General features: G+C 38.3%; 1 protein-coding gene and 1 non-coding gene across 4 annotated transcripts in view; one reads left to right on the plus strand and one right to left on the minus strand.

Moving 5' to 3' along the window:
• The window catches only part of AQR (aquarius intron-binding spliceosomal factor), a 96,750-nt gene that overhangs the window by 5,548 nt on the left and 64,593 nt on the right, over positions 1 to 26,609 (minus strand). For all 3 annotated transcript variants that reach the window (XM_036296574.1, XM_036296579.1, XM_036296568.1), the window contains 10 exons: positions 24,254 to 24,363; positions 21,671 to 21,806; positions 19,698 to 19,907; positions 18,507 to 18,644; positions 12,192 to 12,263; positions 10,957 to 11,144; positions 10,202 to 10,373; positions 8,108 to 8,278; positions 4,910 to 4,995; positions 1,088 to 1,262 (listed from right to left, as the gene is read on the minus strand). In XM_036296574.1, coding sequence (XP_036152467.1) covers positions 1,088 to 1,262; positions 4,910 to 4,995; positions 8,108 to 8,278; positions 10,202 to 10,373; positions 10,957 to 11,144; positions 12,192 to 12,263; positions 18,507 to 18,644; positions 19,698 to 19,907; positions 21,671 to 21,806; positions 24,254 to 24,363 — 1,458 coding nt within the window. The remainder of the gene's footprint in view (positions 1 to 1,087; positions 1,263 to 4,909; positions 4,996 to 8,107; positions 8,279 to 10,201; positions 10,374 to 10,956; positions 11,145 to 12,191; positions 12,264 to 18,506; positions 18,645 to 19,697; positions 19,908 to 21,670; positions 21,807 to 24,253; positions 24,364 to 26,609) is intronic.
• LOC118661960 lies at positions 7,126 to 7,245 on the plus strand. Its single transcript, XR_004969549.1, has one exon. It is a non-coding gene; the product is annotated as a small nucleolar RNA SNORA32 (small nucleolar RNA).

Below are 26,609 nucleotides of genomic sequence, written 5' to 3' on the forward strand. Positions count from 1 at the left end.
GCACCTGGGGAATCCTTTCAACCCCAAGGCACAGAGGCTCTGCCCCAGACCTCTTGTCAGGAATCTCTGCTTAATCATTAGCCCACAACAGATGGAGAACCTCAGCGCTACAGGACTGTGTCCAAACTTCAGAGATTGACACTCAAGGCTTTACATGACCCCACCCCCATCATATCTCTCCACCGGTTTCTCCAATTCCTCTACAGCAGCATCTCTTTACCTTTTTGGAAAGTACTTAGCATTATTATAAAACAAACACACAGAATTTAATCTTGTTTTTTTCTCTAAGAGGGAAGAAAAATGTACTGTAAACATTTAAAAGTTTTGTTTAAATTCCAATGGATCTTCAAGACATTTCATTAAATGAAAAGGCAAAGCCCAAGTCTATATAGTATGCTTACCTTCATGTAAGAAAGAAAATAAACAGGTATCTGTTCCTTTGTGCCAAGGTAATATATAAAGAATAAACCAAAAACTAAAGAGATTGCTTTTATGGGGGGAGAGGAGAAGAAGGGGAAGAAAGAAGGAGGGAGAGGAAACCGGAAGCAGGGATGAATGAGGAGGGAGCGGTATTTCTCTGAGTATAACTGTTTGTTAAGTATACATGTATGTGCTGCTCCCTCCCACATTTTCCCAGAATGTAAGTTTCTTAAGTCTTCTCCAAGAGCTAAACTATTTATTACTCTGTTAAGTTCTCCTTACAAAGCTACACAATGACTATGAACATGGACTCTGGAGTCAGCCTGCCTCAAATCTCGAATTCTTCATCTACTAGATGCACGGCCAAACTACTTCTCTAACTCTCAATTTCCTCACGCGTAAAATTGGGTTAATAAGAAAACCTCCTGAGCAGGGCTGTTACTGAGATGAAATAAAATAATGTACATAAAGAACTAATTGCTTGATACATGATGAGTACTCAATAAATGTTGGCATATATTGTTTTTATATAGAAAATCTAATTTAGTTCCTTAATGCAAGCAACACTCTTAAATTAGTACGTAATTGGAAGATCTGTCTGATCATGTTCCTACCTAATGTAATCATCCATAAGAGAATACAGCTCAATAGAATGAAGAAGTCCTACCTTTCTACAGGTTGGGAAAGGTTCCGTTGGAATTATATGCAAATGAAGTGGGCGGGCTGTGAGCTGGCTGAAAGCTGGAGTGAGTTCGAAACAGTTTTGGAAGAGGGATACTCTGGCGAAGATATAAAGTCCAAGTCTGGCTCGAGACATGGCCACCACTAAGCGACGAACATCCCTTTGGGAAACAAACAAAATTAACATACATCAAGATTAACAACACATTTATGTAGCTTTTTAAATTTTTCTTACATATTCTACTAAATATTCCTATTAAGCTGTGTCAATAAAAAGTTAAGTTTCTTCAAAACTTAATAAACATTAAGTTAATCAATGTTATGTGACTAGTAAACCAAGTACAAAGTTAATGCTTTATCGCTAATCTATGCGTTGGCTTCTTCTTTTGGGAGAGATCACAAAATAACTGATGCACTGACTAAAAAGATCCAAGTAGCTACATTGGTATTATGATATAGTTCAGTTGTCAGTCACCAGAAGTAAGTCAATCTGCACCAACCTTCCTCCATTTCTTCACCTACAAACTCCAATGCTCCTCAAAGTAAAATTTTACTTCCTGGGTAATTCTCACCACAGTTTTATACTTATTTGTAATAATAATTACAAATATAATCATATATAGTATGATGACATGGTATAACACCATATAATACCATGTCTTTTTTCATGTATTACTCTAGTACCTGGGCTCAATGTGAGTTCGAAACAGTTTTGGCCTAAAGTAAGTATTCGGGGTTCACATAAACAGTAATAAAATGGCTAAATTGAATGACACAACTATACATATGCCTATCTAATGAATTATATCAGTTTTCTTTATCTTTTAAAGGGAATATATGCTTTTAAAACTTTGAGTCAAATCAATTTATAAAAAGAGTGATATCCATTAAGTCTAACTTTAGTATGTGTTTTAGTAAAAAAAAAAAGATAATTTTAGTTTCAAATATAGAGGACAGTTTTTCTGGAGATGCTCTTACACATCTATTTGGATTTGTATTTTACAAAAAAGAAGACTTTCATGAATAATAATAAAGTCTGGTAAGATCATATAATAACCAGGGATTCTCCCATCCCCCCACTACACAAAACTACGAGGTGTTCACTTAGGTAGGAGAAAACATATCCCTTCCCATAACGTTCTGGTGTCCCCTTCACACCCAGAAGGCTCTCCACTCTAGGCAGAGCACAGATCCAGGCTACAGCAGCCCTGACCTGGCCCCTTGGAGGAACTGTGCTCTCGTCCTCAGGGCTGCAGTGCAGCAAAGCAGCTTTGCAAGCCTCATCTCCCTGTGCAGGAGGAGTGTTACACTAAGATCCTCTGCAGATGCAGGGGTGGGCACCTGCTAAGGATATGCTCAGTGTCTCCCCAACTGGACTCTAAGCTCCAAGAGGGTAGAGATCACGAATATTAGAATTATTTATACAGACTCAGAACCCAGCACACTGCCAAGTAATAGACTGACTTGAAAGAATTTATAATGAATGACCAAACACTATGAGCATGACAAACTACCAGTCAGAAAAGTAAGTGAGCAGACAGGATTCCTTGGAGCTGTATCTTGAACTCAGGGCAATGAGATCACCACCTGCTTTCAGTCCCCCAAACAAGGCTGGGCAGAAACACTGTTCAACAACAGGCTGTCGTTCTGACGGACCCTTATGAGGACAACACAGGAAGTGACAGTCTCACTGCTCTGCACTGAGCAGGTCCCCAGCATTTCTACTGGTACCTGGGCTATTGAAGTCAGGTGGGGACAAGAACAACAAATGTTGGGAAAGGGACTAGAAATGTCTCACTACTCTGGCTTCTGAACGGGTCCAGAGTGTCCTAAAACACGTTTCTGGAATTAAAGCAGAATAATCTGGCTCCTACCATCTCCTAAAGAGTCTACCCTGGATGAAAAAGATGTGGGCAAAGGCAATATGACCGGCACAGGGAAACAGAAAGGCTTAAACGCAGAGTTACACATGACTTAGGTAACTACACCCAAGAGAAAGGAAAACATGTCCACACAAAACCTGGTACATGAATGTTCATAGCAGCATTATTCATAAATGGCCACAAAGAAGAAAAACCCCAAATATCCATCAACTGATAAATGATCAATGAAATGTGATATATCCACACAATGGAATGTTATTTGACAATAAAAAGGAATGAGGTATTCATACATGGTACAACAGGAATGAACCTTGAACACATTATGCCAAGCGATTCCATTTAAACGAAGTGCCTAGAATAGGTAAATCTAGGACAGAAAGGAGGATAGTGGTCGTCGAGGACCTGGGGAGAGAAGGGAGTGACTGCTGCTAAGTACAGGGTTTCTTGTGATGAAAATGACCTTAACTGATTGTTAAGATAGCTGCATAACTCCATTAATTAATATGCTACAAATCACAGGCTTGTACACTTAAAATATGTGAGTTGTATAGTATATGAATTCTATCTCAATAAAGCTATTATTTAAAAGAGAAATAAGAAGGAAGTAGGTTTCCTTGATCTCTTGAAACGTAAAAAAACAAAATATTAGAAAAAGAAAGATATGAAAGATTATCTCTGTGAACCAAAATATCCAAGAAAGGTTTGGTAAAATCCTAGCTAAGGTACCTACGGAATTTACGTAATTGGAATCATAAATAATACTTAAATTAAATTTCCCCTGTATAATCTAACTACACCTGAACCATCACCAGAAACCCTGATGAAGAAGCTGGACGTTCAAGAGCAAATTTTGGCAAATAAAGAAGACTGATTACGTGGATAATGATATTTTTGCTTAGAAAAATCTTGATATTAGACAATACCAAAATCAGGTTTTTTAACCTTTCATTTATAATAAGCATTTTATCATCATCATCATCATCATCATCATCATCTATTTTGTGTTTAAGTTTCTAGAAAAGTCAAGCAAAAAATAGCAGAGAGCTAAAGTCATGGGAATCTAGAAAAGATAAAGCACTACAGAGTAAGAAAAAAGGTGGGGAGGAGAGGAAGCAGCGCTCATGCACTCACACTGAGTTTTTACGAGATTTAATTATATAAATCGTAATGATGCCCCATTCAGAGAGCAGCCAGCTGTAACTCTCACTGCGGAAAAGGAACTGCTTTTTAGAGAAGTTAGTCTCCAAATACTTGCTTGACAAGTAAATAAACAAAAATAAACTGTATTTTAGAATGCTACGGTCTTCAAACAATTTCTTGAAACATTCTATCTTTGCTTACTCTTACATAAAGTTATCAGTCGAATGGAACCTGACCACTGGGCTAAGCTCCAAACAGAGCTTGACTTACTGATTACACTAGGAGAGCTTCGAGAATTTTCTCTTTAATCTACAAAATAAAATAATAAAATGAACTCTCCGTATAGTTTTGCTATTAAATCATATGAGATGAAGGTTTATATAAAATTAAACAGCTGCTTTGTAATAAGAAGACATTATTCCCATAAATCTCTAGCGCATAAGTACATCACAATAAGTGATAAAAATAGATTATTGTTTGTTTTGACAATTCTTAATCCTGAGAGAACAAATGGTTCCTTTATCCTCTAACACTGAAGCTGAGAGACTGTGTGGAAACACCAGAGATCCTGTGATGAAAAGTCATTCTGAAGAGACGCTTGTGCCACTTTACTTCTTTTAATTTCTGACAGATCCATTCTTACACTCCAACACACAGCACCAACGCTGTCCTAACAATTCATTATACTTTAAATTTAAAAAAAGTAAAACTACTCAGCCACAGGAGTTTAAAACTGAAGCAGAGAGTAAAGGTCAATGACATTATGACAGTTTTTCCTTACGCACCTCAGATGGCCCACTGCCCTGGTTCGTACTAGAGAAAGAAGAATATAATCATTCTGTTGACCTTGAAATCTGTCAACAGTTGTCACCTAGAAAGAAAAAAAAATGGTAAATATGGCATACTTAAAATAATCAATCCAAAGTAAACATGACCATATACTTGGCATTCAAAAGATGAATTAATGAACATGAACTATGCAATAAACCACAGTAACCAGATGGCTATGTTCCTATGTTACTCATTCACAGTCTTCCCCTACTAAACTACTCAATTCCATGAAAGCAGGCACTGTGTTTAGCTCATTATCTGGTATCCTGGTTTGATGCCCAGCAATATAACTTAAGTGTGCTCACTTATTATTTAACACATTCCTATTTCTCATCTATAGCATTCCTCTACCAAAAAATAAATAATCTTCATAGTACTTATTGTTCAGTTTGAAAATACATGTACAAGTAAGGAAATTCAGGGAGGTTTCCGTCTAATGTTGGCACCCAAGCATTTACCTTTTTCATTAATTCAACAAGAAGTTTAAATGCTTAGTCTGTAAAAATTACAATCATAGTCCTATCTTTGGAAGTTAACATTTCTTTTTAAGTCAGCTTCACAGAGGTATAATTGACATACAGCAAAATGCACTCATTTACGTGTGCAATTTGATATATCCTGACAATATATACTCCCTTAAACCACTGCCACAACCAAACTTTCCAAGACCTCAGGCCCCTTGTTGTCAAATCTGTATTCCCCACTCCAGGCAACCACTGAGCTGTTTTCTGTCACTATACATTTTTTTTAAACCAGTTCTAGAATTCCATTAAAATGAAATCATACACTATGTACTTTTTTGCCTAAGTTCTTTCACTCAGCATATGTTTCTGAGACTCATCATGTGTTGTGTACATTAAAGTTCATACTTTTTTACCTCAATACATTTGCCAATTTAGTATTGGGTTGTCTTCATTTAACAGTGACTTTTACAGAAGTTCATATATTCTGAATTCAAGTGCTTTGCTCTTGTGTGTGGATGCTATATTAGGAAATTCTGTTGCCATCCTTACCATGTGGAGGGCTTGTCTCAATTGAGAATGGCTGGCAGAAGGATGAAATGAAACTTGGTCTCTGACTACATCACCAAGTCCCTCTAACCTGGAGCCATGCTACTTTCATCTTGCAATGGCAGGGAGTAACTGTCTTTATTATTTGAATTAAGTTTTTCTGTTTTTATAAATAAAAGAACTCAGATATTGAGTTTCTTCTATTTCGAAACTTCCTACATCTCAAAGTTATTAGCTTCTCAATTTTGACTGTCTATACCCCTTATGGAGTGTCTAGTCCTCACCGCAGTCCTTTCAATTTTGTCTTCATTTCTATAATTTTGTTTTATTTTCTTCCATTTCATATTTTGTCTCTTGCCGAGTTCTTTAATTCTCTACTTTGTAGCCCTCCCTCTCAGATACGGTTACTTCATTAAAGTACTTTAAAATCCAAAGCTAAATGTGTATTCAAAATTTCATCTGTTCCAGGCCAACGTGTTTTTTTCTGGAACATGTATCTTGCCAATTAGTATGTTTTGATGTCCTTTACCTGATTTTTTCCTGTATAAACTGAGCTTGTGCTAGTTTCCGCTTCCCCACTATTTCACCACTGAGTAAGTGGGTTTCCTTACCCACTTATTATGCGAGTGATTAGGGTGGAGTAAGCAGGATTGTGTTTTAAAGGCTGTATTGTGTGTTTTTTTTTTGTCACAACCAAAGGTTCTCTTTTCTTCTGCTACTATAGAGACAGTCTATTTGCAAATAAAGCTATGGCACATACAGTTCACCGAGAGGTTTCTTTGAACCAATCTGGGACCAGGAAGGCGTCTGCTCACCCCAATCCCTGAATCCGTTGTTCAGAAACAGGGTTGTGGCTCTTAGACTTCAGAGAATGCCACTCGCCTTCATGAAGTGCACACTTACAGGCACTTTCAAGACCAGTCCCCTAAATTCCCTTCTTCCCCCCATTTCCTTCATGATTTTTGTCACCCTGTGTTATCTCACTAAAAACGGAGTCTGTCTTCTCTTCCTCCCATTTTCCTCTTACTTTTGGATTATTTCCAAGAAAAGGTGAAAGAGCTTTTATACAGTGACCACAGTCCTAACCTCATCATTACTAATATATTTGTTTGGTTATTCTTTCCAATTTTCAACCCTTTATTGATAAAATCAAGCATATTTATTTATTTTTTTATATTACTCCCCCACATCTCATTTGCTGTGGACATGACCACAAAGCATTTTTCCCACTAGGTTTTCTTTCTGCTACATTGTTAGCATTTGGCCTATTGGGAACATTTTATGAGCCCTTACTTATTTTTTTTTGCCTAGATCAGCACTGTCCAATATCAATAAAACACAAGTTATATGTGATTTTGTAATAGCCATCAGTAAGATTTTAAAATAGCTATCTGAGATCTCTGGAGTCTTGCTGATGTTCTGTCTAGCTAATCCTTCTGGGTTGCTAGTGACCAGACAGTTTGTTGTGATCACATGATCATCCTATATTCCTGTTATATAAGACTATGCATGCGGTAACTATGGATTGAGCAAGAATTATCTTTAAAAGGGTTAAGACTCAAACTCAGGAGGAACTAAGGCAGTGGAAGGAATCACAACATGTGAAATTCCTCAAATAAAAATTTATTAACTTTAAATAATTGTGCTTATGTTACACATAATAAATAAAAACCTTTAAAAAAAAATCCTAGGTCTGGATGCACTTCATAATTCTTTATCTTCAAGAAGAAAACACTCCCTTATATACACACAAAAAGAGACAGAACAAATTATACTTTTGCAAATAAAACAAAAAGTGATACAATTCCCATCTCTACTCGAATAATACCTAAATAATCTAATTTTATTATCCATCCTTTTGCCAGCAAACATGTTATAAACATTTATTTCTGATCACTATCTATAAAAATTTTCAGTGTGGTAGTTGAGACAGAAGTTCAAAGCAAACCAACAACACTGACAGATAGGTTTGTCAGAGAATTACTTATAGTTCCTATGACAGCATTTTCTCACATATCTTAAAAGGAGATAGCAAAGAGACGAAGTGGGACAATATAAATAACTCATAATAAATACAAATCTTTCCATCTTTCCACCAACATCATAAATAAGAGAATATATGTATTATATTCATAAAATTACCTTATTTGGTCTTCCAATCAATGGATTGCTCCCACATCGTCTATTGATAATGTCACGAATAAGATGCTTTTGCCCATTATAAGTTGTTAGAATACTGATCTTGTCAGCAGGATAACCAAGTAAACACATGTACATAAAGAGTGCCACTACATATTCTGCCTCTCCAAGATTCTGCAATGCAAACATAATCAGATTGTGCATTTATTTTCTTTTCTTTCAATTTTATATAATTAACCAACTAGCACAATTTGTTCATTTATCACACTTCAAGCGGTGAAGAGTTAATAATTTGGACAAGTGAACTCCTTACATGAAACTGATGAGTAACATTATCCTAGATTAACATTGATAAATAAATGTAGAATATTTTAAGTGTTACCCTTTAACATTTGCAATATATTTGTAATAAACATCATAAAAGTTACCAACTTAAAAACTTAATACTTTTGGGACCACAACAATCACAATGCAGATAGATAATTTTCTGCTGCAGGGTACTGGAACGATGGCTATGGAAAGAAACATTAACATAAAGGGGCGAGGCAACTGGCTTAGAAGCCAGTGTAAGATCCAGTCTAATAACACATACATCCAGCAGTACTGTAGTCAACCTTCCATTTTTACACCACGCTTTTCCTTCTTCATACTTCACGGTATTTTTGTGTTTTGTGTTTGTTCTCTAGGTTAAGTGGGAAGAGGATGTGGCCTCATATTAGTCAGTCTGGCTGACTCTAGGGACTGGTCAAAGTTGGAAGAAAGGAGCTCCCTTGGGCCTGAAAGTCAGGAAGCTCACACAGGCTGCTTAGTGCAGGTCAGGAGAGACTGATGGAAGGAGTAAGAGGTGAGGGGAGAGGGTAAAAGGAGAAAGAAGCATAACATATAAATCAAAAAAGAAAGACAAGAAGCTGCATTTCATGTCCAGGCCATAGGAAAATTACAGGAAGACCTTCAAAAAAGCCATTTATATTCTGTGACACTTGTGACACTCACACAGCTTCTCTCTTAAATCTTCTGGTTCTTTGGAAGACAGCAGGGAAAAGAAGCTGCATGGCCGTGTAAATCTTATCAATTTCTTATCAAGAGCAAACTACATTTATTTAAGCATACAGGTAAAAGGAATCTTTTGGTGTAAATGCTGCCAGGCCTTTTCGTACCGATTGCCAATATATATATGTTTGTTTTTCTGTTCCTTTTTATAAATAAAATGGAACACTATAGATATACTTATAACTTGATTTTTTTCATTTAATGCAGCATAGACATTTTTCCTGCCAGCAAACCAGGTTATAATGTTGTCATTCTTAGTGGCAATTCAGTACTTCATTATATGGGATAGGTAACAATATAATTAATCCCTACTGATAAGACATTTAGGTTGTTTCTAATTTCCAAAATAATTCACAGTAAAAGGTAAAATAAACATTTTAGCATATAAGTCCTTTGTAAATTCATCTAATGTTTTTTAGGAAGAATTCCTAGAAGTGAGAACATTGTGCTTTTAATACATACTGACAATCTACCTACCAAATTACTTTCCTACTAGCATTGCATGAGTATCGAATTTCCCCAAACCTACCCCAACATACAGTATCAGAGGTAAAAATATGTGCCAGTGATTTGTACTTGCTATAAATCTATATTTGTGTGTGTGAGAGAATTGCATATTCTTGTCCTTATTGCATTTTTTTTTTTGGGGGGGGGGAGCTGATTTTTAAAAAAGCAAAAACAATTTATAAGAGTTTATATACATTCAGATTTCAACCTGTTGTCTGTTAAATGTTGAAAATAATTTTTTTTCTCAAACCAGTATTTTTCTTTATGGTTTTTGCTTCTGGTAACAAGCTTAATAATCTCTTTCTCACCCAACATTATATATTCATCAATACTTCCTTCTTTCTGGAAAGTTTTCTTATAGTTTCCTTTGTGTCTGTATCTTTAATCCATCTGAAATTAGATTTTTTGTTCTGTGTGTGAGGAGGGGATTTAATTTTCCTTTATTTAATGACTAGCCACATGGTTCGTATCACTGATGTAGGTAGTAGTTCCACCTGCCAAATGCAAAATAAACTTAAAAGTCTTCTGTTTTTTTCTTACCTGATAAAAGTAAGGATTAGGCTCAGACTCTCCCACTCCCTGAAAATCTTCAACATTGATGAGCTGGAAGTCATACAGCAAGCCAGCATTTGCTGTGCTAAACTCCGGCAAGAGCTGAACATGGGGTAAGTTGCCTAGTTTCTTGTATCGCCAGTTGTACAGGTTGCACAAGCTTTCCAAAGACAAAGCCCCCCAAACAGGAAATATTAGCAAGGTAAAATCCCTTTTAACATAGACAGGGCATTTCTAAGGAACTGTGCTCTTCCTCTCAACTTTCATTCTCCCCACTTTGTGCTCCTCTTTCTAGCAGTAATGCTTTTTCATCCTTGCCTCCCTACTTCAACTAACCAAATCAGAGGGCAGACGACAGTACAGAAGTGACAGCTCCCAAGTGCTCTCTGAGGCCATGCTTCTTCACCCAAATTAAAGAGCAGGGAAAAGTCCATAAATTCAGGGAAATTTTGAGGTAACTATGAGATGGGGCCTGTACACTTTATGAAGCAAGAGTTGGTGTGTTCTCCTCTTGTTCACTTTTTGCTTTATATTTCAAAATGATATTAACTGCATATCTTTGGGGGGCATAAAAAAAAGGACAATGGAAAAAATTCACACCCCATGCCAAGGCAACAGAGGTGCGTTCAGATACTGAGATGACCAGTTCCTGGACAGCAGGGAGTGCTGAGAGTGTATACAGAAGATGCCATCAAATACCCGGACTACGGAGCTGGCGCCCTTAAACTGGAGTAACCCTCTACCTTGCTCTGGCTCTCCCTTGGGCATCGAGGTCCACAGTAGGAACTCCAATCCGGACGAAGCGAGTGAAGAGAGACTGCTCCATGTTGGAATACTTCTGAAAGGCCATGTTCTTAATGACCGGAGGTAACTGGTGATGATCACCAATCATAATCCATCGTTTCAGTCGGCTAAAACCATCCTGAGGATTCTGGAAATGACAAATGAGGAAATGGCAAAATATTCTAATTGATAGATTATCCTGCTAGTCTCCTACTACTTATTGCACAAATTCTTGCTAAATGGCTTCACTAGCTTACTAAATCTCCATATTCACCTGCTCCACAGAGAGGAATCTGGCACATTCACAGAATGACTTGTGAATCAAGTATAGGTGCCAATGCGTCTGGCTGATGGTGTATGAGGAAGGATGGAGGATTGAGAAGGCAAGCATGGAATTACCCTATTTTAACATTTAGGGTAATCCAAAGAGGTCTGGGAGGTATAGGTCAGAATTAGACAAAGAGTACATAGAAGGAAACAGATGCCCATACAGGTCAACATAAACACCCTGCATCACAATTATGCCGAGGGCCAGTTCTGAACCCCCCAATGCAGTAAAAATTACACCTTCTTTAATTTCCCATGCTACTATTTCACTTTCCCACTTGTATCTCCTTATCCTTGAAACATATCCTGATAAAATACATTTCAAGTTCCAAATAACTTGGCTCATAAAAAACTATTTTTTGGAACCCAATTTATCTGTAAGTTAGAGCAATCTCAATTCTTAAATTAGAATTCCACATTTTGTTTTTAATGCTTTCATGGTGAAGAATATTGTACAATAAGAAACATACTTAAACAACATCATTTAGCTCAAAAGATTTAGGCATAAGATAAAGAAAAGCACTGTACCCAATAAACATCAAAAAGAATTCTAGAAACAACTCTAATGAAAGAAATGGAAAAAAAGGCTATCTTTACTCTAAAACACTATAAAAATGCAATTTTCTTTATTAAAATTACTGAGTTTTTCAAAAAGTAGACTGTGAATTTTTAAATAGTACTCCAAGAAACAATACAAACTACTAAATAACCAGTGAATATTTTAAAGGAAGTTAGCAGGCTTAAAATACCGTATCAAGCATAATGATGTTAAAGAAAATACGTAACTATGGCAATTAGCACCCTAAAATTATCTAGCTTTCTGATCCTGCCCCTGCGAATTTCTGTGTCTCAGATCTCAGTATCTCACCTGTAGAAGAAGAGGTATAAACGTTTCTATCTCCAGGATCTGAGCAGCCTCCTCCATTAAAATGTTGTCATACTGAGAAAGGAGAAAAAAGAAAGTCTGTGAGCAAGACAGCCTGAAAGGCAAACATACCATCATAACCACAGCCATGCAAAACAACACCTAAATAATTTCAGATAAAAGTAATAAATCATTCAAACAGAAAGTTCACGATCTTATTTATCACTGTGCCTCTGCTTCTCCAAATTGTCTTTAACCTCAGGGAAGCCCCCTAAATATATAACTCAACCTTGAGGCGATCCTGTATATAATTTCTTGAACAACAATATCAATTCAGTTCTTTAAATTCTATATATGCAAATCAACTTATGATTATATATGAGGTCACTTTCATTGGTACTTCTTTTTAATTTTTTTTAAAAAAATTTACATTCAATATTATTTTGTAGTAGTTTTAGGTGTACAGCATAGTGGCTAGCCAATGATATGTTTTCCCCTTGGCAGTTCCAGTACCCAACTGGCACCATACATAGTTACTACAATATTATTGACTATATTTCCTATGCTATACTTTATATCCCCATGACTATTATGTAACAACTAATTTGTAATTCTCATCCACCAGTACTCTTATCATAGGTAGTATTTTGGGGTGAGTTTTTTTCCTTATGAATCCTACCCAGCACTTAACAATCTCTGATTCAGCCCCTGGCACTCAATATATCAACAAAGTATGTCAATTTTACCTTAAAAAAACTCCCTCTTGAACCTATTTATTTTTCTCCATTTCTACTACCATTATCCCTCTAGTCCAGCCGGATCCAGCCCGTTTGAAATGAATAAAACTAAAAAAAAAAAAGACAGTACTCTTTTATGTAATGATGTTTACTTTGAATTTATATTAGTTCACACAAACACTCCATCCATGCTTTTGTTCCGGCCCTCCGGTCCAGTTTAAGAACCCATTGTGGCCCTCGAGTCAAAAAGTTTGCCCACCCCTGCTCTAGTCTAAGCCACTACTCTGACTACTGCAAGCAATCTCTTTACTCCTCTCCTGTCTTATACCACCTATATCACTGATAAAGCAGTCATCAAATCACTTCACCTCCCTGGTGTCATACCTTTCATTGTCTTAGGGAAAAAAATCCATTATAATGTGTCGTACAAGAGATCAATTAACTTAGGGAATTGCCTTCCTCTCGTTCTTTATATGTCACCTTTCTCCTCATTATTATGCTTCAACCATGTTGACCTAGTTCACCTTCTCAGAAATGGCAAAACCATTCCTGCCTCTAGTCCTCTTCATGCTATCCTCTCTTCACTTTGTCTGCTTGGCTCTTTCTCATTCTGAATATATCAGGCTAACCCCAATGTGTCTAGGCCTCCTCTGACCTTCCAATCTAAAACAGTTTCACAGTACTCTTTTCCTTTGTGTCACAGCACATAGCACACCGCACACCACATTTGTAATTCTGCGTACTTACTTGTCCGATGCCTGTATCCTCCCACTACCCAGTTTACCCACATATGTTAGGTACTGCTCATCCTATCATCCTATCTAATAGACAAACATGGTAATTGACCATACCTTCGCTACACCTCCCATTGGCTAATCAGCGCGATATGCAAATAAACCTCCAACAAAGATGGCGACTAATTTGCATACTGCAGGCAGGGTGGGAGAACACCATCCCGCCTGCCCTGCCGCCATCCGGGCCTGCTATCTGTGACCCAGGGCGGCGAGCGTCCCGTGTGCGACCCGAACCGGGGCGGCCGGGTGGGGCAGCAGTGATCTGCAGGCCAACCCGGGCATCCCGTGTGCGACCCGACCCAGGGCGGCGGGGCAGGACAGCGTGGCTCCTCTGTCACCTCAGCTTCCTCATCACAGCTCCCTTGGGGGCCTAAGCTTTTAGTTGGACATCCCCCGAGGGCTCCCTGGCTGCCAGAAGGATGTCTGACTGCAAGCTTAGGCCTGATCGCCTGGGGAGTGGGCTTAAGTCGACAGGTGGACATCCCCAAGGGGTCCTGGTCTGCAAATGGGCGCAGGCCGGGCTGAGGGACCCCCCCCCCCCCAAAGTGCACAAATTTTTGTGCACCGGGCCTCTAGTATATAATAAAAGGCTAATGTGCAAATCGACTGAATAGCGAATGACAGGTCGCTATGATGCGCACTGACCACCAGAGGGCAGATGCTCAACGCAGGAGCTGCCCCCTGGTGGTCAGTGTGCTCCCACAGGGAGTGTGCCACTGTTCAGCCAGAAGCCGGACTCATGGCTGGCGAATGCAGCGGTGTTGGCGGGAGCCTCTCCTGCCTCTGATGTCCGACTGCCGTCACTTGGACATCTCCGGAGGGCTCCCAGACTGCGAGAGGACACAGGCTGGGCTGAGGGCCCCCCCACCCCGAGTGCACAATTTTCATGCACCGGGCCTCTAGTATGTAAAGTAATAAAAAAAAGTCTTTCTCCAACATAAAAATATTTAATTCTTCAAAGAATGGTTACTTCTTTTATCTGCCTAATTCTCTTCTAGATCAATTCTCAACATGTTTTATACTTCCCTCCTAATTCTGATTGCTACATAGTGTATCTTATACCTTGTTTTATTGGTAAAACACAGTCTTTGAGAATCTCACTAACTACATATTAGAGTTCCTTTGTTCTCTGTTTTAAGGTATTCTCTTGTTTTCTAGGGAAATGGAAGGTAGGGGGATAATATTTATTCTTAATGCTTAATTAACACTCCCTTTTTAAACTAATCTACACCAATTAAAGGGAAACATGCAAATAGACCGTCCCTCCGCTACACCCACCAGCCAATCAGGGTAAGTATGCAAATTAACCCAACAAAGATGGTGGCGGCCACAGAGTTGGAGGCTTGGGTTGCCACAGGCAACAGAGGAAGCCAAGCTTCCCGCCTACCCTGGCCGCCGCTGAAGGAGTGGCTGGGAGTCTGGGTCTCCGGGGGGCGTGGCCAGCCTGAAAATGGCCCTCAGCCCCTCACCCAGGCTGGCCACACCCCCATGGAGTGAGAGTCCCCACTGGGGGGCCTGGCTAGTCTGCAAACAGCCCTCAGCCCCTCACCCAGGCTGGCCACGCCCCCCAAGCGGGGACTCTCACCCCATGGGGCGAGGCCAGCCTGCAAACCACCACAGGCTCCTCGCCCAGGCTGCCCCACACCCCAAGGAAATCCCCACCCCAATCCGGGACACCCTTCAGGGAAAATCAGCTGGCCCTCACCCATGCAACAGGCCTCTATACTAATAAAAGGGTAATATGCTAATTAGACTGGGAGACCTTCCAGGAGACCTTCCAGACAAAGCCATGGTGGCGGGGCTGAGGTAGAGGTGGTTAGAGGCCAAGAGGGGAGGGCAGTTGTGGGTGATCAGGCCAGGATGGGATGGCAATTGTGGGTGATTAGACCGGGGGGGGGGGGGGGGACACGGCGGCATTGGGGGTGATCAGGCCGGCAGGCGGGGGCAGTTGGGGGTGAACAGACCAGCAGGGGGGCCAGTTGGGGGCGAGCAGGCCGTCAGTGGGGGTCAGTTGGGGGTGATGAGGACTGTGGGGGGGGGGGCAGTTTGGAGTGAGCAGGCCAGTGGGGAGGGAAGGCGGGGGCAAGCAGGCTGGCAGGGGGGCCAGTTGGGGGAAAGCACACTGGCACGGGGGGCAGTTGGGGGTGATCAGGCTGGCGGGGGGGCATTTGGGGGCAAGCAGGCCGGAGGCGGGTGGCAGCTGGGGGCGAGCAGGCCGGCAGGCAGAGTGGATAGGGGGCAATCAGGCAAGCAGGCAGGTGAGCGATTAGAAGCCAGCAGTCCCAGATTGCGAGAGGGATGTCCAACTGCCAGTTTAGGCCCGATCCCTGTGAACTAGCAGTAGGACATCCTTCCAGGGGTCCCAGATTGGAGAGGGTGCAAGCCGGGCTGATGGATACCGCCCCCTGTGCACAAATTTCATGCACCGGGCCACTAGTTTATATATATAAAAGCCTAAGCATCTGGATGACTGGACAACTGGCCAGTAGCTATGATGCGCACTGACCACCAGGGGGCAGACGTTCAATGCAGGAGCTGCCCCCTGGTGGTTAGTGCACTCCCACAGAGGGAGTGCCGCTCAGCTGACAGACGGGCACCAGGCGCCGCCAGGCTCACAGTTGGCGAGTGCAGCTATGGCTGCTGGAGCCTCTCCCGCAGACACTCCTCCTGTGCGCCAGAGCGGCGAATGGAGGCAGCAGGGGCAGTGGGGCCGGGATGAGCAGGAGCGGTGCGGGGCCCAGCCGGGGCTGGGCTTCTCCCCAGCCACCTGCCACTTTGTGCACTACTTCGTGTTGTGCAGGATCATTGTGAAAAGCTGGCTGAAGCCCGACAAGCTGGCGGGTAAGGCTGGGCTGTGGTGGTGTGGAGGTCCACTGATCTCTGCAAGCCAGGCTGAGGGACCCCACTAGTGCTTATCAAAATATGTTTGCATCTATATTTGTCCAAGATTGGTAGCTGAGCTGGATCTCCATTGGGCAAGATGGAAGTTAAAGTTCAATTCTGCACTGTTTCTTGTTGAAAAAGGTTTAGGCATGTGGCTGGATATCTTCTCTACATCTATCTGATACTGAACTTCCCTATTACAATGATTAATGAGGTAATCTGGGTGGGAGCTTAGAAGGAGGGAGATGTTCAAAAAGCCACATTTTCACAGAAGTCCCTGCATGGACTTTTACAATCCTAGACACACTATGCAAAAAAGAATGGGAGAGGCTCAAAGAAAGCTTAAGGAAAGCTTGCTTTCTGAAAAAATCTAAAAATGTACTGCAATTTAACTTATAAAAACTTATCTATAGATTCTGCTTTTTAAAAAGGAGATTTTTAATCACAAAGCAAAATTATGACACAACTATACTGGGAATGTGCACACATGTCTCCTTGGGGACAGCACAGAATCAAAAGATAAGGCCTAACAAGGAAATTAAACATTCTTTATTGATATAGATTAAAACAAAGGAAAAGCTAAAAGAGTTGAAAGACTGGATAACTGGGGATAATCAAGAAATAGGGGATTGCCTTTTTAAAATTTTAAGCAGATCTACAAGGTTTTTAAGCTCTTAAACCAGACAGACATGTATAAATTGGATAAAAATAAAACGTTAAAATTAAAAACATAAAAAATCCAAGAGATACTATGAGCACTCATGCTAACAATCTTTAGATGTGTAGCACAATGTAAGTATAGAAATGAATAATGAAAATGTGATAAGCTACAAGTAGTGTGTTTTAGAATATGCATGTGGAAAGCGGCATGCAAGCATAACATCCTAATTACAACTGCATCATCTCCCCCTGTTATTGAACTGATATGATTTAATATAAAACTCAAAGTATATTTTATGTCAGCCCCAAGAATAAAATATTTAGGTGAAAAAGTCTCACTAATAATTTTCAAAAGGGTAACTTCACACTACCTTTTAATACATTATTTGTCCTACTTGCAGCTGAGAAACCTTTTATCCGAGATAACAATTCTATCACCTTCAATTTACTTAACACCTATCTTTCAGTGAACGAATAACACTAAAAAATTTGTCAGTTACTTTCATCAACAACAAATGCTTTGCAAATTCTGAATTCAAAATAGTAAGGAACCCTATTTTAAACAAGCACAGATAAATCAGTTTCAGGGAAGTTAAATGATGTGCATTGAAATAGAGTCTACATCAGTATCACTAGCAAAGTCACAGTCTGCAAATTCAAATTTGTTTGCTCAATTATTACATTCCATTTCAACTGAGCCACAGGCTATATACCATGCGCTTTAGCTCTTTGGTCTTTATCATGTGATTAAGTAATTTAATATCTCATCCTTACAGTTTAAATATTCCATGTCCTCACATGGAAGGCTTTTTCTTTACTGAACGAACAAATAACTGGGACTGAATGTGTTCTTAAAGCATGAACAATGTGAGCATATAGATGTTTACTTAATAGGTGAAAAACCACCAAATGTTATCTTTATAGCTTTCAGTTCTGTTCAGATATTTTTCACATAGTGAAAATATATTAATCTACCTTAGTAGGTATTAAAATTTGGTTAGACAATCATTTGGTTATAATATTATTTAATGGATATATTACTAATTTAGAAAAATTACATTTAGAGTTCACTAATCATATAAACATAGGAAGTTATCACTTTTTAGAGACATTTTTAAGTTATTATAAATGCAAACTTCTAAAAGAGGTAGGCCAATCTCCAAGGGAAATGACCTACATTAAAAACAAAACAAACTAACAGCTAAACAAATGATGAATTAACAAACTAAAATACAAGTCTTTACCTTGAAACCTAACTTGACTAAATCATGTCGTTTTAAGGCAGCATGAGTACAGGTCATGGCAATGATTTTGGCTTCTTTCACCAAAAGGTATTTAGATCTGTCCAGTCCACTTCGAAGTAGTTCAGAGGCCCTGAATTCCTACAGAAGTGGGGGGAGGAGGGACAGTGAGAAACTATTTTAGGAAAATGAACACAGCTTATGCAAACATCCATACAATCCAGTTAATCAGACTTAATTCCTAAGAACTTAAAGATATCATAAATCAGGCCTAAAGAATCATAATTCTCTTCATTATTAATTAGGTACTAATTGAATTCAAATAATAGCTGATAGTCAAGCTACAATTTGGACTGTTTTCGTAAAAGGTAAAACATTTGCATTAACAACAAGAATACTAGTCCTCGCTGGGTGGCTCAGTCGGTTGAAGCATTGTCATATACAACAAAGGGGTGCGGGTTCGATCCCTGGTTGGGCGCTTACAGGAGGCAACCAATAGAGATTTTTCTCACATCAATGTTGCTTTTCTTTCTCTCTCTTCTCCTTCCTCTCTCTAAGCATACCTTCGGGTGGAGATTAAAACAAAAAAACCCAAGAACGCTGAATAAAAGATAAATTATCACTATATTTATATTATTCAAGGTCCCTCCAGGAAAATGAAACTATTTCAAGTATTCATAACAAAGGTGAATTTAATGCAGTGGACTGAGTACACAGGTGACAGAAGAGCAGAAAAGCAATGAAGCGGGTCCCTGGGTTCCAAACACATTCTTCTTCAAACATACTCTTTGTATAGTGGTGATTCTTATTTCACCTTACTAGTCAGGATCAACCATCCTGGCTAACCAGCAACCTCATTTGCCTACTGAAGAAGAGGCATGAAGAACTAAGAATGCCCACGTGGCAGTCTCAGACTCCAACTCAAAGAACCATTGTTCAATCTCCTGATGCAAGCATCCCTTTCTCAAATATTAAGACTTTGACACCAGAAAAGCCAGAATAATGGGCATTCAATTCATACTAAATTTTACTTATTTCTTGAACTAGAACTATAAATATTTGCAATAAGCTCACTTAAAAGTAATAATCTGGTTTGCCAGATTTGAACATTTCATTTACTTCACATAAAAAACAAAACCAACATCTAAACTTAAAACCTTTAAAGGAAAGTTAGAAAAACTTGAGAATCCTTACCTCAAGCTGAGTAAAGATTTTCTTAATATGCCTAAAACATCCTTCAGCAATTTCCATGTCTTCTTCATAAGACCGACCTTTAAAAATGGGTTGAGGAGCATTTGCAAAGTACTCATGAAAAGGGAAGAAAGTGGAAACTTCCGTGACATCTGGCGATGTGTTACCTTTATTTTTCACTTTGCTGATATATTCTTCCCAGCGAGACATTACCTATTAAAAAAAAAGGACTTGAGGTTAAATTTGCCAGCTAATTATGTTTTAAATGATAAAAGAGAAATTTCATAAAAATAAGGTCTGCTAGGTAAAGGGTAAGAAAGGCAATCTTTAACCCAAAATAACTATTTCTTACTAAAGTCACTGATGGACTAGACTGCCCTTCTTTTACCAAAGTAGCTTTATTTTTAAGGTTATAGAAAAAAAGGTTCTTTAATAAAAAATGTACAAAGGGGAAAAACTTCAGGGTCATCTCAAGAGACTTTACCTCAAACATTTCAGATTCTCCATTTATGCAAAAGGCTTAATGAAATTCCTTATGTTTTTTAATCTCAGTTTCTCTCCATACGTTAAGTTCAGTTTTAACAGTTTTTAAATCAATTTGGCATTTAACTCTTCTCCCAGACCTTTATAATTTTTCCAATTCTCTTTAGTACATTTATAAAGAACTCTGGTTAAGCTGAATACACATTTGAAAGCTCATTCTATGACTTTTGTGATAAGAGGTCAATTGTGCCCTGGCATAATGTTAACTATGCCTCTACCTCAAAGTTCCTACTTAATTCATCTCAATCTCTGTGCTTCTCCCAGGTCTTTTCCCATTACACTCTCAGTTTTTCTCAAAGTATGGTCCTTAGGCAGAATATCTGAGAAGCTAAATAACAATGTACATCCCTAGATGCCACCCTATATTGAAAGAGACTCTCTGGGGACAGAGCTTGAGAATTTCCTCTCAAACAACTTTCCTCATGTGATTCTTACATGTTGAAAATTTTTAAAAAATTAAATTAAAAAACACGTAGTTTTGACTGATAGCCTAGCGATTTTTATTTTGTGCCAAATATGCATTCAAGCATGATCTGTACTCCATTCTTAAAACTTCTAAACAGTCTGAGTCTAATGCAGACTACTTTGCAGTAGGATGCATATCTCTCCTGTTTCATAAGAAAACATGAAATATGTTCATTTTAAATGGGCTCATGTGGTTTGTGTATCCACTTATACTGAGCACAAACCCATTCTTTCATATACATCTTAAAATTTCATTGTTACAATTTATACCTAAAATATACAAATAGCATTAGTATAAAGAGAACAAAGTTACATAAAGTCTTCATTATTTGATTAAGCTTTATTCCATTTAAAATTATTAGGAAACCAACTGGCTATTGAAGTTCATTTGTATTCATTTTATTTGCCTTTGTTTCTCATTGGGTTCATACCCAAAGTACTAACCTCACAAAAGTAAAAGAGCACATATCTAAATTGAAGTCAAAATAATTTTTAACTTAAACTCCTGTGTATTTAATAAAATTAATTCTAAAACATAATTTATTTCTGAAAATTTAAAAGGAGATTGTTTTTCTTTATTACTTAATTAATAGTCATAGTAAAAGTAAGTTACAAAACTGCACTTTGTTACCATTAGGTAGCTGGGATATTTAGTTATTTATACTAATGAAAAAAAAAGAATAACTAGAAACTTTTTCAATAGCAAAAAGGAAGAAAGAAAAAATTTTAAAGTAACAACATTGGCCTTTCATTGAAAGCATCATCAGACAAAGTTTGCAAAGAAAATTGAAGATTATAGAGAAAACAAACATTTAACATTCACAATATTGCTATGGCAATAGCATGTATTTCAAAATACTCCCTGAAAAAAAATAAAAAGCTTTCAAAAAAGATCTTAAAAACCCATTTCAGTTTCCAACTGAAGACCGTACAAGTGAAGTATAATTTAAAAACTCTTAACTTCCTACCTGATATAAGAAGAAATAGCCTGCAGTTTCACAGGTATATGAAGCATCCCCTGGGACCCCTAGGCTTTTTTGCAATCGTTTGACTTCTTCTAAAAGTTCTATTCTTCGAGCCAGGACATAATTAACTCTCCCATACCTAGAAATTACAATTAAGCAAAAAGGCAAAATTATGTAATGAAGAGATCTGAAAGGAAACTGTCAGCAAAATATTCAAGAAAAATCATATCAGAAGCTATAAATGGCCAAATTAAATAACACAACAAAACAGAAAACATAGTTTATATTTTACTATAAGTAGTAGTTCTTAGATCATTTTACACCAAAGTTACTTAAAGTGCACCCTATGGATCAGAGCATACCTACAAATGTGTTAGTAGTCTGTGAGGAAGAAAAATCAGACATCACTAAATACACCATTTAAGTTCAGCTATCAATTTTTTTTTTCCCATAACAAGTTCTTCACAAAGAAGCAAACAGTACAGTGCATTCTGGTGCCAGTTCATCTCAGCAGACCAAGAACATACAGTTTACCCACTGACTGCTTTGAATAGCACTGTTTTATACCATCACAAATATAGCTTTGTTCTAAAGGCTTTGAAATGTAATGCATTTTTCTTTCTGTCATCCCAGCATGTGGTTTGGCACCTGAACCTAGTAGGTTCACAAGTATTTGTTGAATGAGTAAGAAACCTAAAATTTGGACAGTATATCTAAAATTTGAAGAGATATATAGTTAAGAAAAAAAAGTAGCGGCACCAGAATTGCATTCCAAAGGCTATATACATACTCTTTCCACTATAACAAAATGCCCCTTATGACCTTTTACTAATAAAGATCAAAACAGCTTTTAAACACTGAAGTTCTCATGTTTAAAGATTTGACAAAGGAAGAAATCATGTTCCTGGCTGCTCCAGAGTTCAGTTTACCTCTGAGGCAGCAAGCGATGATCAAGAATACAAAAGGGATAAGACACAGTCTACATTTTTAAGAATTTTCCAACTTAGAAGGATATAAACATCATAGCAGGTAATCTTTTTTTTCTATGTGCTTATCTATAGTTTAAAATGTTTCCTACAATGCACACGTTGGTAATGAGAAAACAAATGAGAATGCTTATAAAGAGTTTGTAATAAAATGCCAAATCTTGTACTACAATGTTAAATTTAAAAAGCAATATATAATAGAATCCTATGTGATATTTGTTTAATTACTCTGTAAATCTAAAACTATTATTTAAAACTATTAATTTAGCCCTAGCCGGCCTGGCTCAGTGGATAGAGCGTCAGCCTGTGGACTGAAGGGTTCCAGGTTCAATTCCGACCAAGGGCACATGCCTGGGTTGCGGGCTCGATCCCTAGTAGGGGGTGTGCAGGAGGCAGTCGATCAATGATTCTCTCTCATCATTGATGTTTCTATCTCTCTCTCCTCCCTTCCTCTCTGAAATCAATAAAGAAATAATAATAAAATAAAATAAAACTATTAATTTAGAAAGGCAATTGTAAAATTATAATTAATAGTAAGATTATAGCTGATTATTGAAAAAAAGACTATCAAACACTTGTTTTGGATTAGTAAAATTATGGATGATCACTCCATCTGTACTGTCTCATTAAATTTAACATTTTTCTTTATGAAAAATGATATCACTTTTATTATGAAACAATATTCACTATTTTTCTTTTTAGTTACAACAAGGAATAGAAATGAAAGAATATTCCCAATTGATCAAGCACACACTTAAAGAGACCTGGGGCTTGGTTTGTGTATCAGAAAGCAAAAGTATTTTTCTGTCTAGAAACTCAGTAGTACCTAAAACCATTTTTTAAAATCCTACTGCAATACAATTATAAGTATAATATTTAGCATTCCATCAGTATCTGTATGTTTGCTGAGTTTGGGGGTATTCGATTTTAGACTCTAGCCCTCTAGTAAGTTAGGTTTAATATGAGGAAATACTCATGGGAAGAATTCAGAGAAATATCATTGGCTGATCCAAAATTAATAATTAAAACCCCAAATAACTTAATGTGTGTTGTTCTTTGCTCTCTGATTTATCCTGCCCCCCACCACTCTGACTTTTTAGAAGCTAATAAATGTTTGGTAAGCTCTGTAAAGCAAGAACTCAAAGTAGATGCAAAATAATAATTTAACACTCTTTTAGCTTTTTTGATGTCTATGACCATAGTCTAAGGTCATGTTCATACTCAAAGACTGTATTAAATATGTGCAGCTGTTAATTATGCCTTCTGTCTAAAACTATGCTTTAAAAATGGATTTGAATACAAATGAATGAGGTATTATAAAGCAACTTTGAAGAAAAAAAACCCCCAAAATACTAACAGCAGAAGTTTGAGTGATAAAATTTTAGTCACTCTACAATATGCAATATTAAACATAAAGCCTAGCTAAACTGGCATTAAGAGCCTGTAATAATATTTACAACTCCAAAGCTTACAATGCCATTAATCTTCAATTGCATTTCATTAAATGAATCAACTTCCTAATTGATGCCTTAGACATACACAAAGGAGAATGTTAAAGATTCTTTGTATACCATTTCAAAACTCATCCCCATTTGCTCACCTGCTGAAATCTTTCTCTGTCTCCAGCTCTTCTTCTCCATGACCAAGACGCAGGAGGTGGCGCTCGTCAATGTCTAAAGCCATGATTTTCTCAAACAACTGGTTCAGGGCCTAGAGAATAAAACCAGAAGGATGATGGTGAGTTTTAAAGAATCAGACTCCCTTAAAAGTAACAACCAACATTTAGAAGGACAGAAGAGAAGAAGCATTGCTCAGTCAGATATGAATCAAATCAAAACAAAAAAGGAAACATCTTGTATTTGTCCATTTACAATTATTGAATTCTGATATTTCTGCCTAAGTATACTAGGCCAAATAAATAACTGGAAACCATAAAAATCATCTAATCACTAAATCTCTGCTTCTAATTTATGAAAAGAAAAAGGTTTGGGCTCAGTTTCTATTTCTCCCAAGTAATAACAATTACTAAAATGATGAATAACCACACCAGGCTTTACTTCACTCAACAAAATTTCCATGGATTGCAGAGAACTGGGAAGTCTTTTTGGTTGGAGAAGGACTCTCAGGAGTTGAGTGTGTAGGTAGAATGCACCGAGAGGACCACAGTGTGAAACGTAAAGTGCATCATTCAAATCTTGGGCTGAAAGTCTAAAGATCTCTATGCACAATGAGCACTCATTTATAGCCAACTCTTCTGATGAAAGCCATCCAGAAGCCACTCCTTTCTACCTACTAAATGTTCTTATTTAGGGTCCCCTCGAATCCTAGTATTTATTATCTACACATATGCAGTTATAAGGTTTTTCAGAATGGGGAAGGTTCATAGTATGGGAAGATACACTAATAAAAACATCATTTAAAAATTAGCCCTCACTCAAATATCTCTCCTAATTTACCATCAGTATAACCCTGCCTGCCCTTCAAATGAGCATCCAATCTCATCAATATCCAGGTTATACAATATAAATATCCTTTGCTATCAAAATTCTACCAATTAGAGTTCAGAAATTAAAGAGATAAACATAATTTTAGAAAAATCCCCAACTATCCAAAATCTTAATATTTTTTAGCCAAAAGTTGGAGGCCCAAGTGATCAGACCACATCACATTACTCACTATTCAAACCTTCGCTATCTAAACTCAGGAACAACATAGATTTAGATGACAAAAATACTCCCACTGAAATCTCAGAAAAATCTGCAAGATTTCATTGTGAATTAGAGTGATGTAAGAGAATTGCTTGAGTTATATATGCACATAGAGATCTGGCAAACAAAATAGTTGTGAAAAAATCAACAATTTGACAGACATCAATAAGAATGATTTGATGATCTAAGGATCAAAAATGGCCCTAAGGAAACAATAAGTCTTTGACTATTTTTGTAAAATAATCCTCTCTATAATTGTGCTATTCAAATCAATCATTAATAAAGGACACCATAGAAAGTCATTATCAAGTTATGACAAAATTTATTTAAAAACTAGAGGCCTGGTGCATGAAATTTGTGCACACGGGGGGGGGGGGGGGGGTCCCTCAGCCTGGCCTGCACCCTTCTGCAATCTGGGACCGCTGGCTCCTAACCGCTTACCTGCCTGCCTGCCTGATCTCCCTAGCCCAGCCTTGGGCAAACTACGGTCCGCGGGCTGGATCCAGCCCGTTTGAAATGAATAAAACTGTTGAAAAAAAAGACCGTACCCTTTTATGTAATGTTTACTTTGAATTTATATTAGTTCACACAAACACTTCATCCATGCTTTTGTTCCGGCCCTCCGGTTCAGTTTAAGAACCCATTGTGGCCCTCGAGTCAAAAAGTTTGCCCACCCCTGCCCTAGCCCCTCTGATTGCCCCTAACTTCTCTGCCTGCCTGCCTGATCGCCCCTAACCACTGGTCTGCCTGCCTGATGGCCCCTAACTGCTTGCTTGGGAGTAGGGCCAGCCCAGCAAAGGGCTGTCTGCCTACCTGATCGCCCCTAACCACTGACCGGCCTGCTTGATCATCCCTAACTTCTTGCTGGGGGCAGGGCCAGACCTGCGAGGGGCAGTCTGTCTACCTGATTGCCCCCAACCACTGGTCTGCCTACCTGATCACCCCTAACCACTCTGCCTGCCTGCCTGATCGCCCCCTAACCACCTCTGCTTCAGCCCCAGCCACTGTGGCTTTGTCCAGAAGGGTGTCCGGAAGGATGTCCGGTCTAATTAGCACCCTTTTATTAGTATAGATCAGTGATGGCGAACCTTTTGAGCTGTGTGTCAGCATTTTGAAAAACCCTAACTTAACTCTGGTGCTGTGTCACATATAGAAATTTTTTGATATTTGCAACCATAGTAAAACAAAGATTTATATTTTTGATATTTATTTTATATATGTAAATGCCATTTAACAAAGAAAAATCAA

This window comes from Myotis myotis, unplaced genomic scaffold (assembly GCF_014108235.1).
Source record: "Myotis myotis isolate mMyoMyo1 unplaced genomic scaffold, mMyoMyo1.p scaffold_m19_p_1, whole genome shotgun sequence".
Lineage (NCBI taxonomy): Eukaryota > Metazoa > Chordata > Mammalia > Chiroptera > Vespertilionidae > Myotis > Myotis myotis.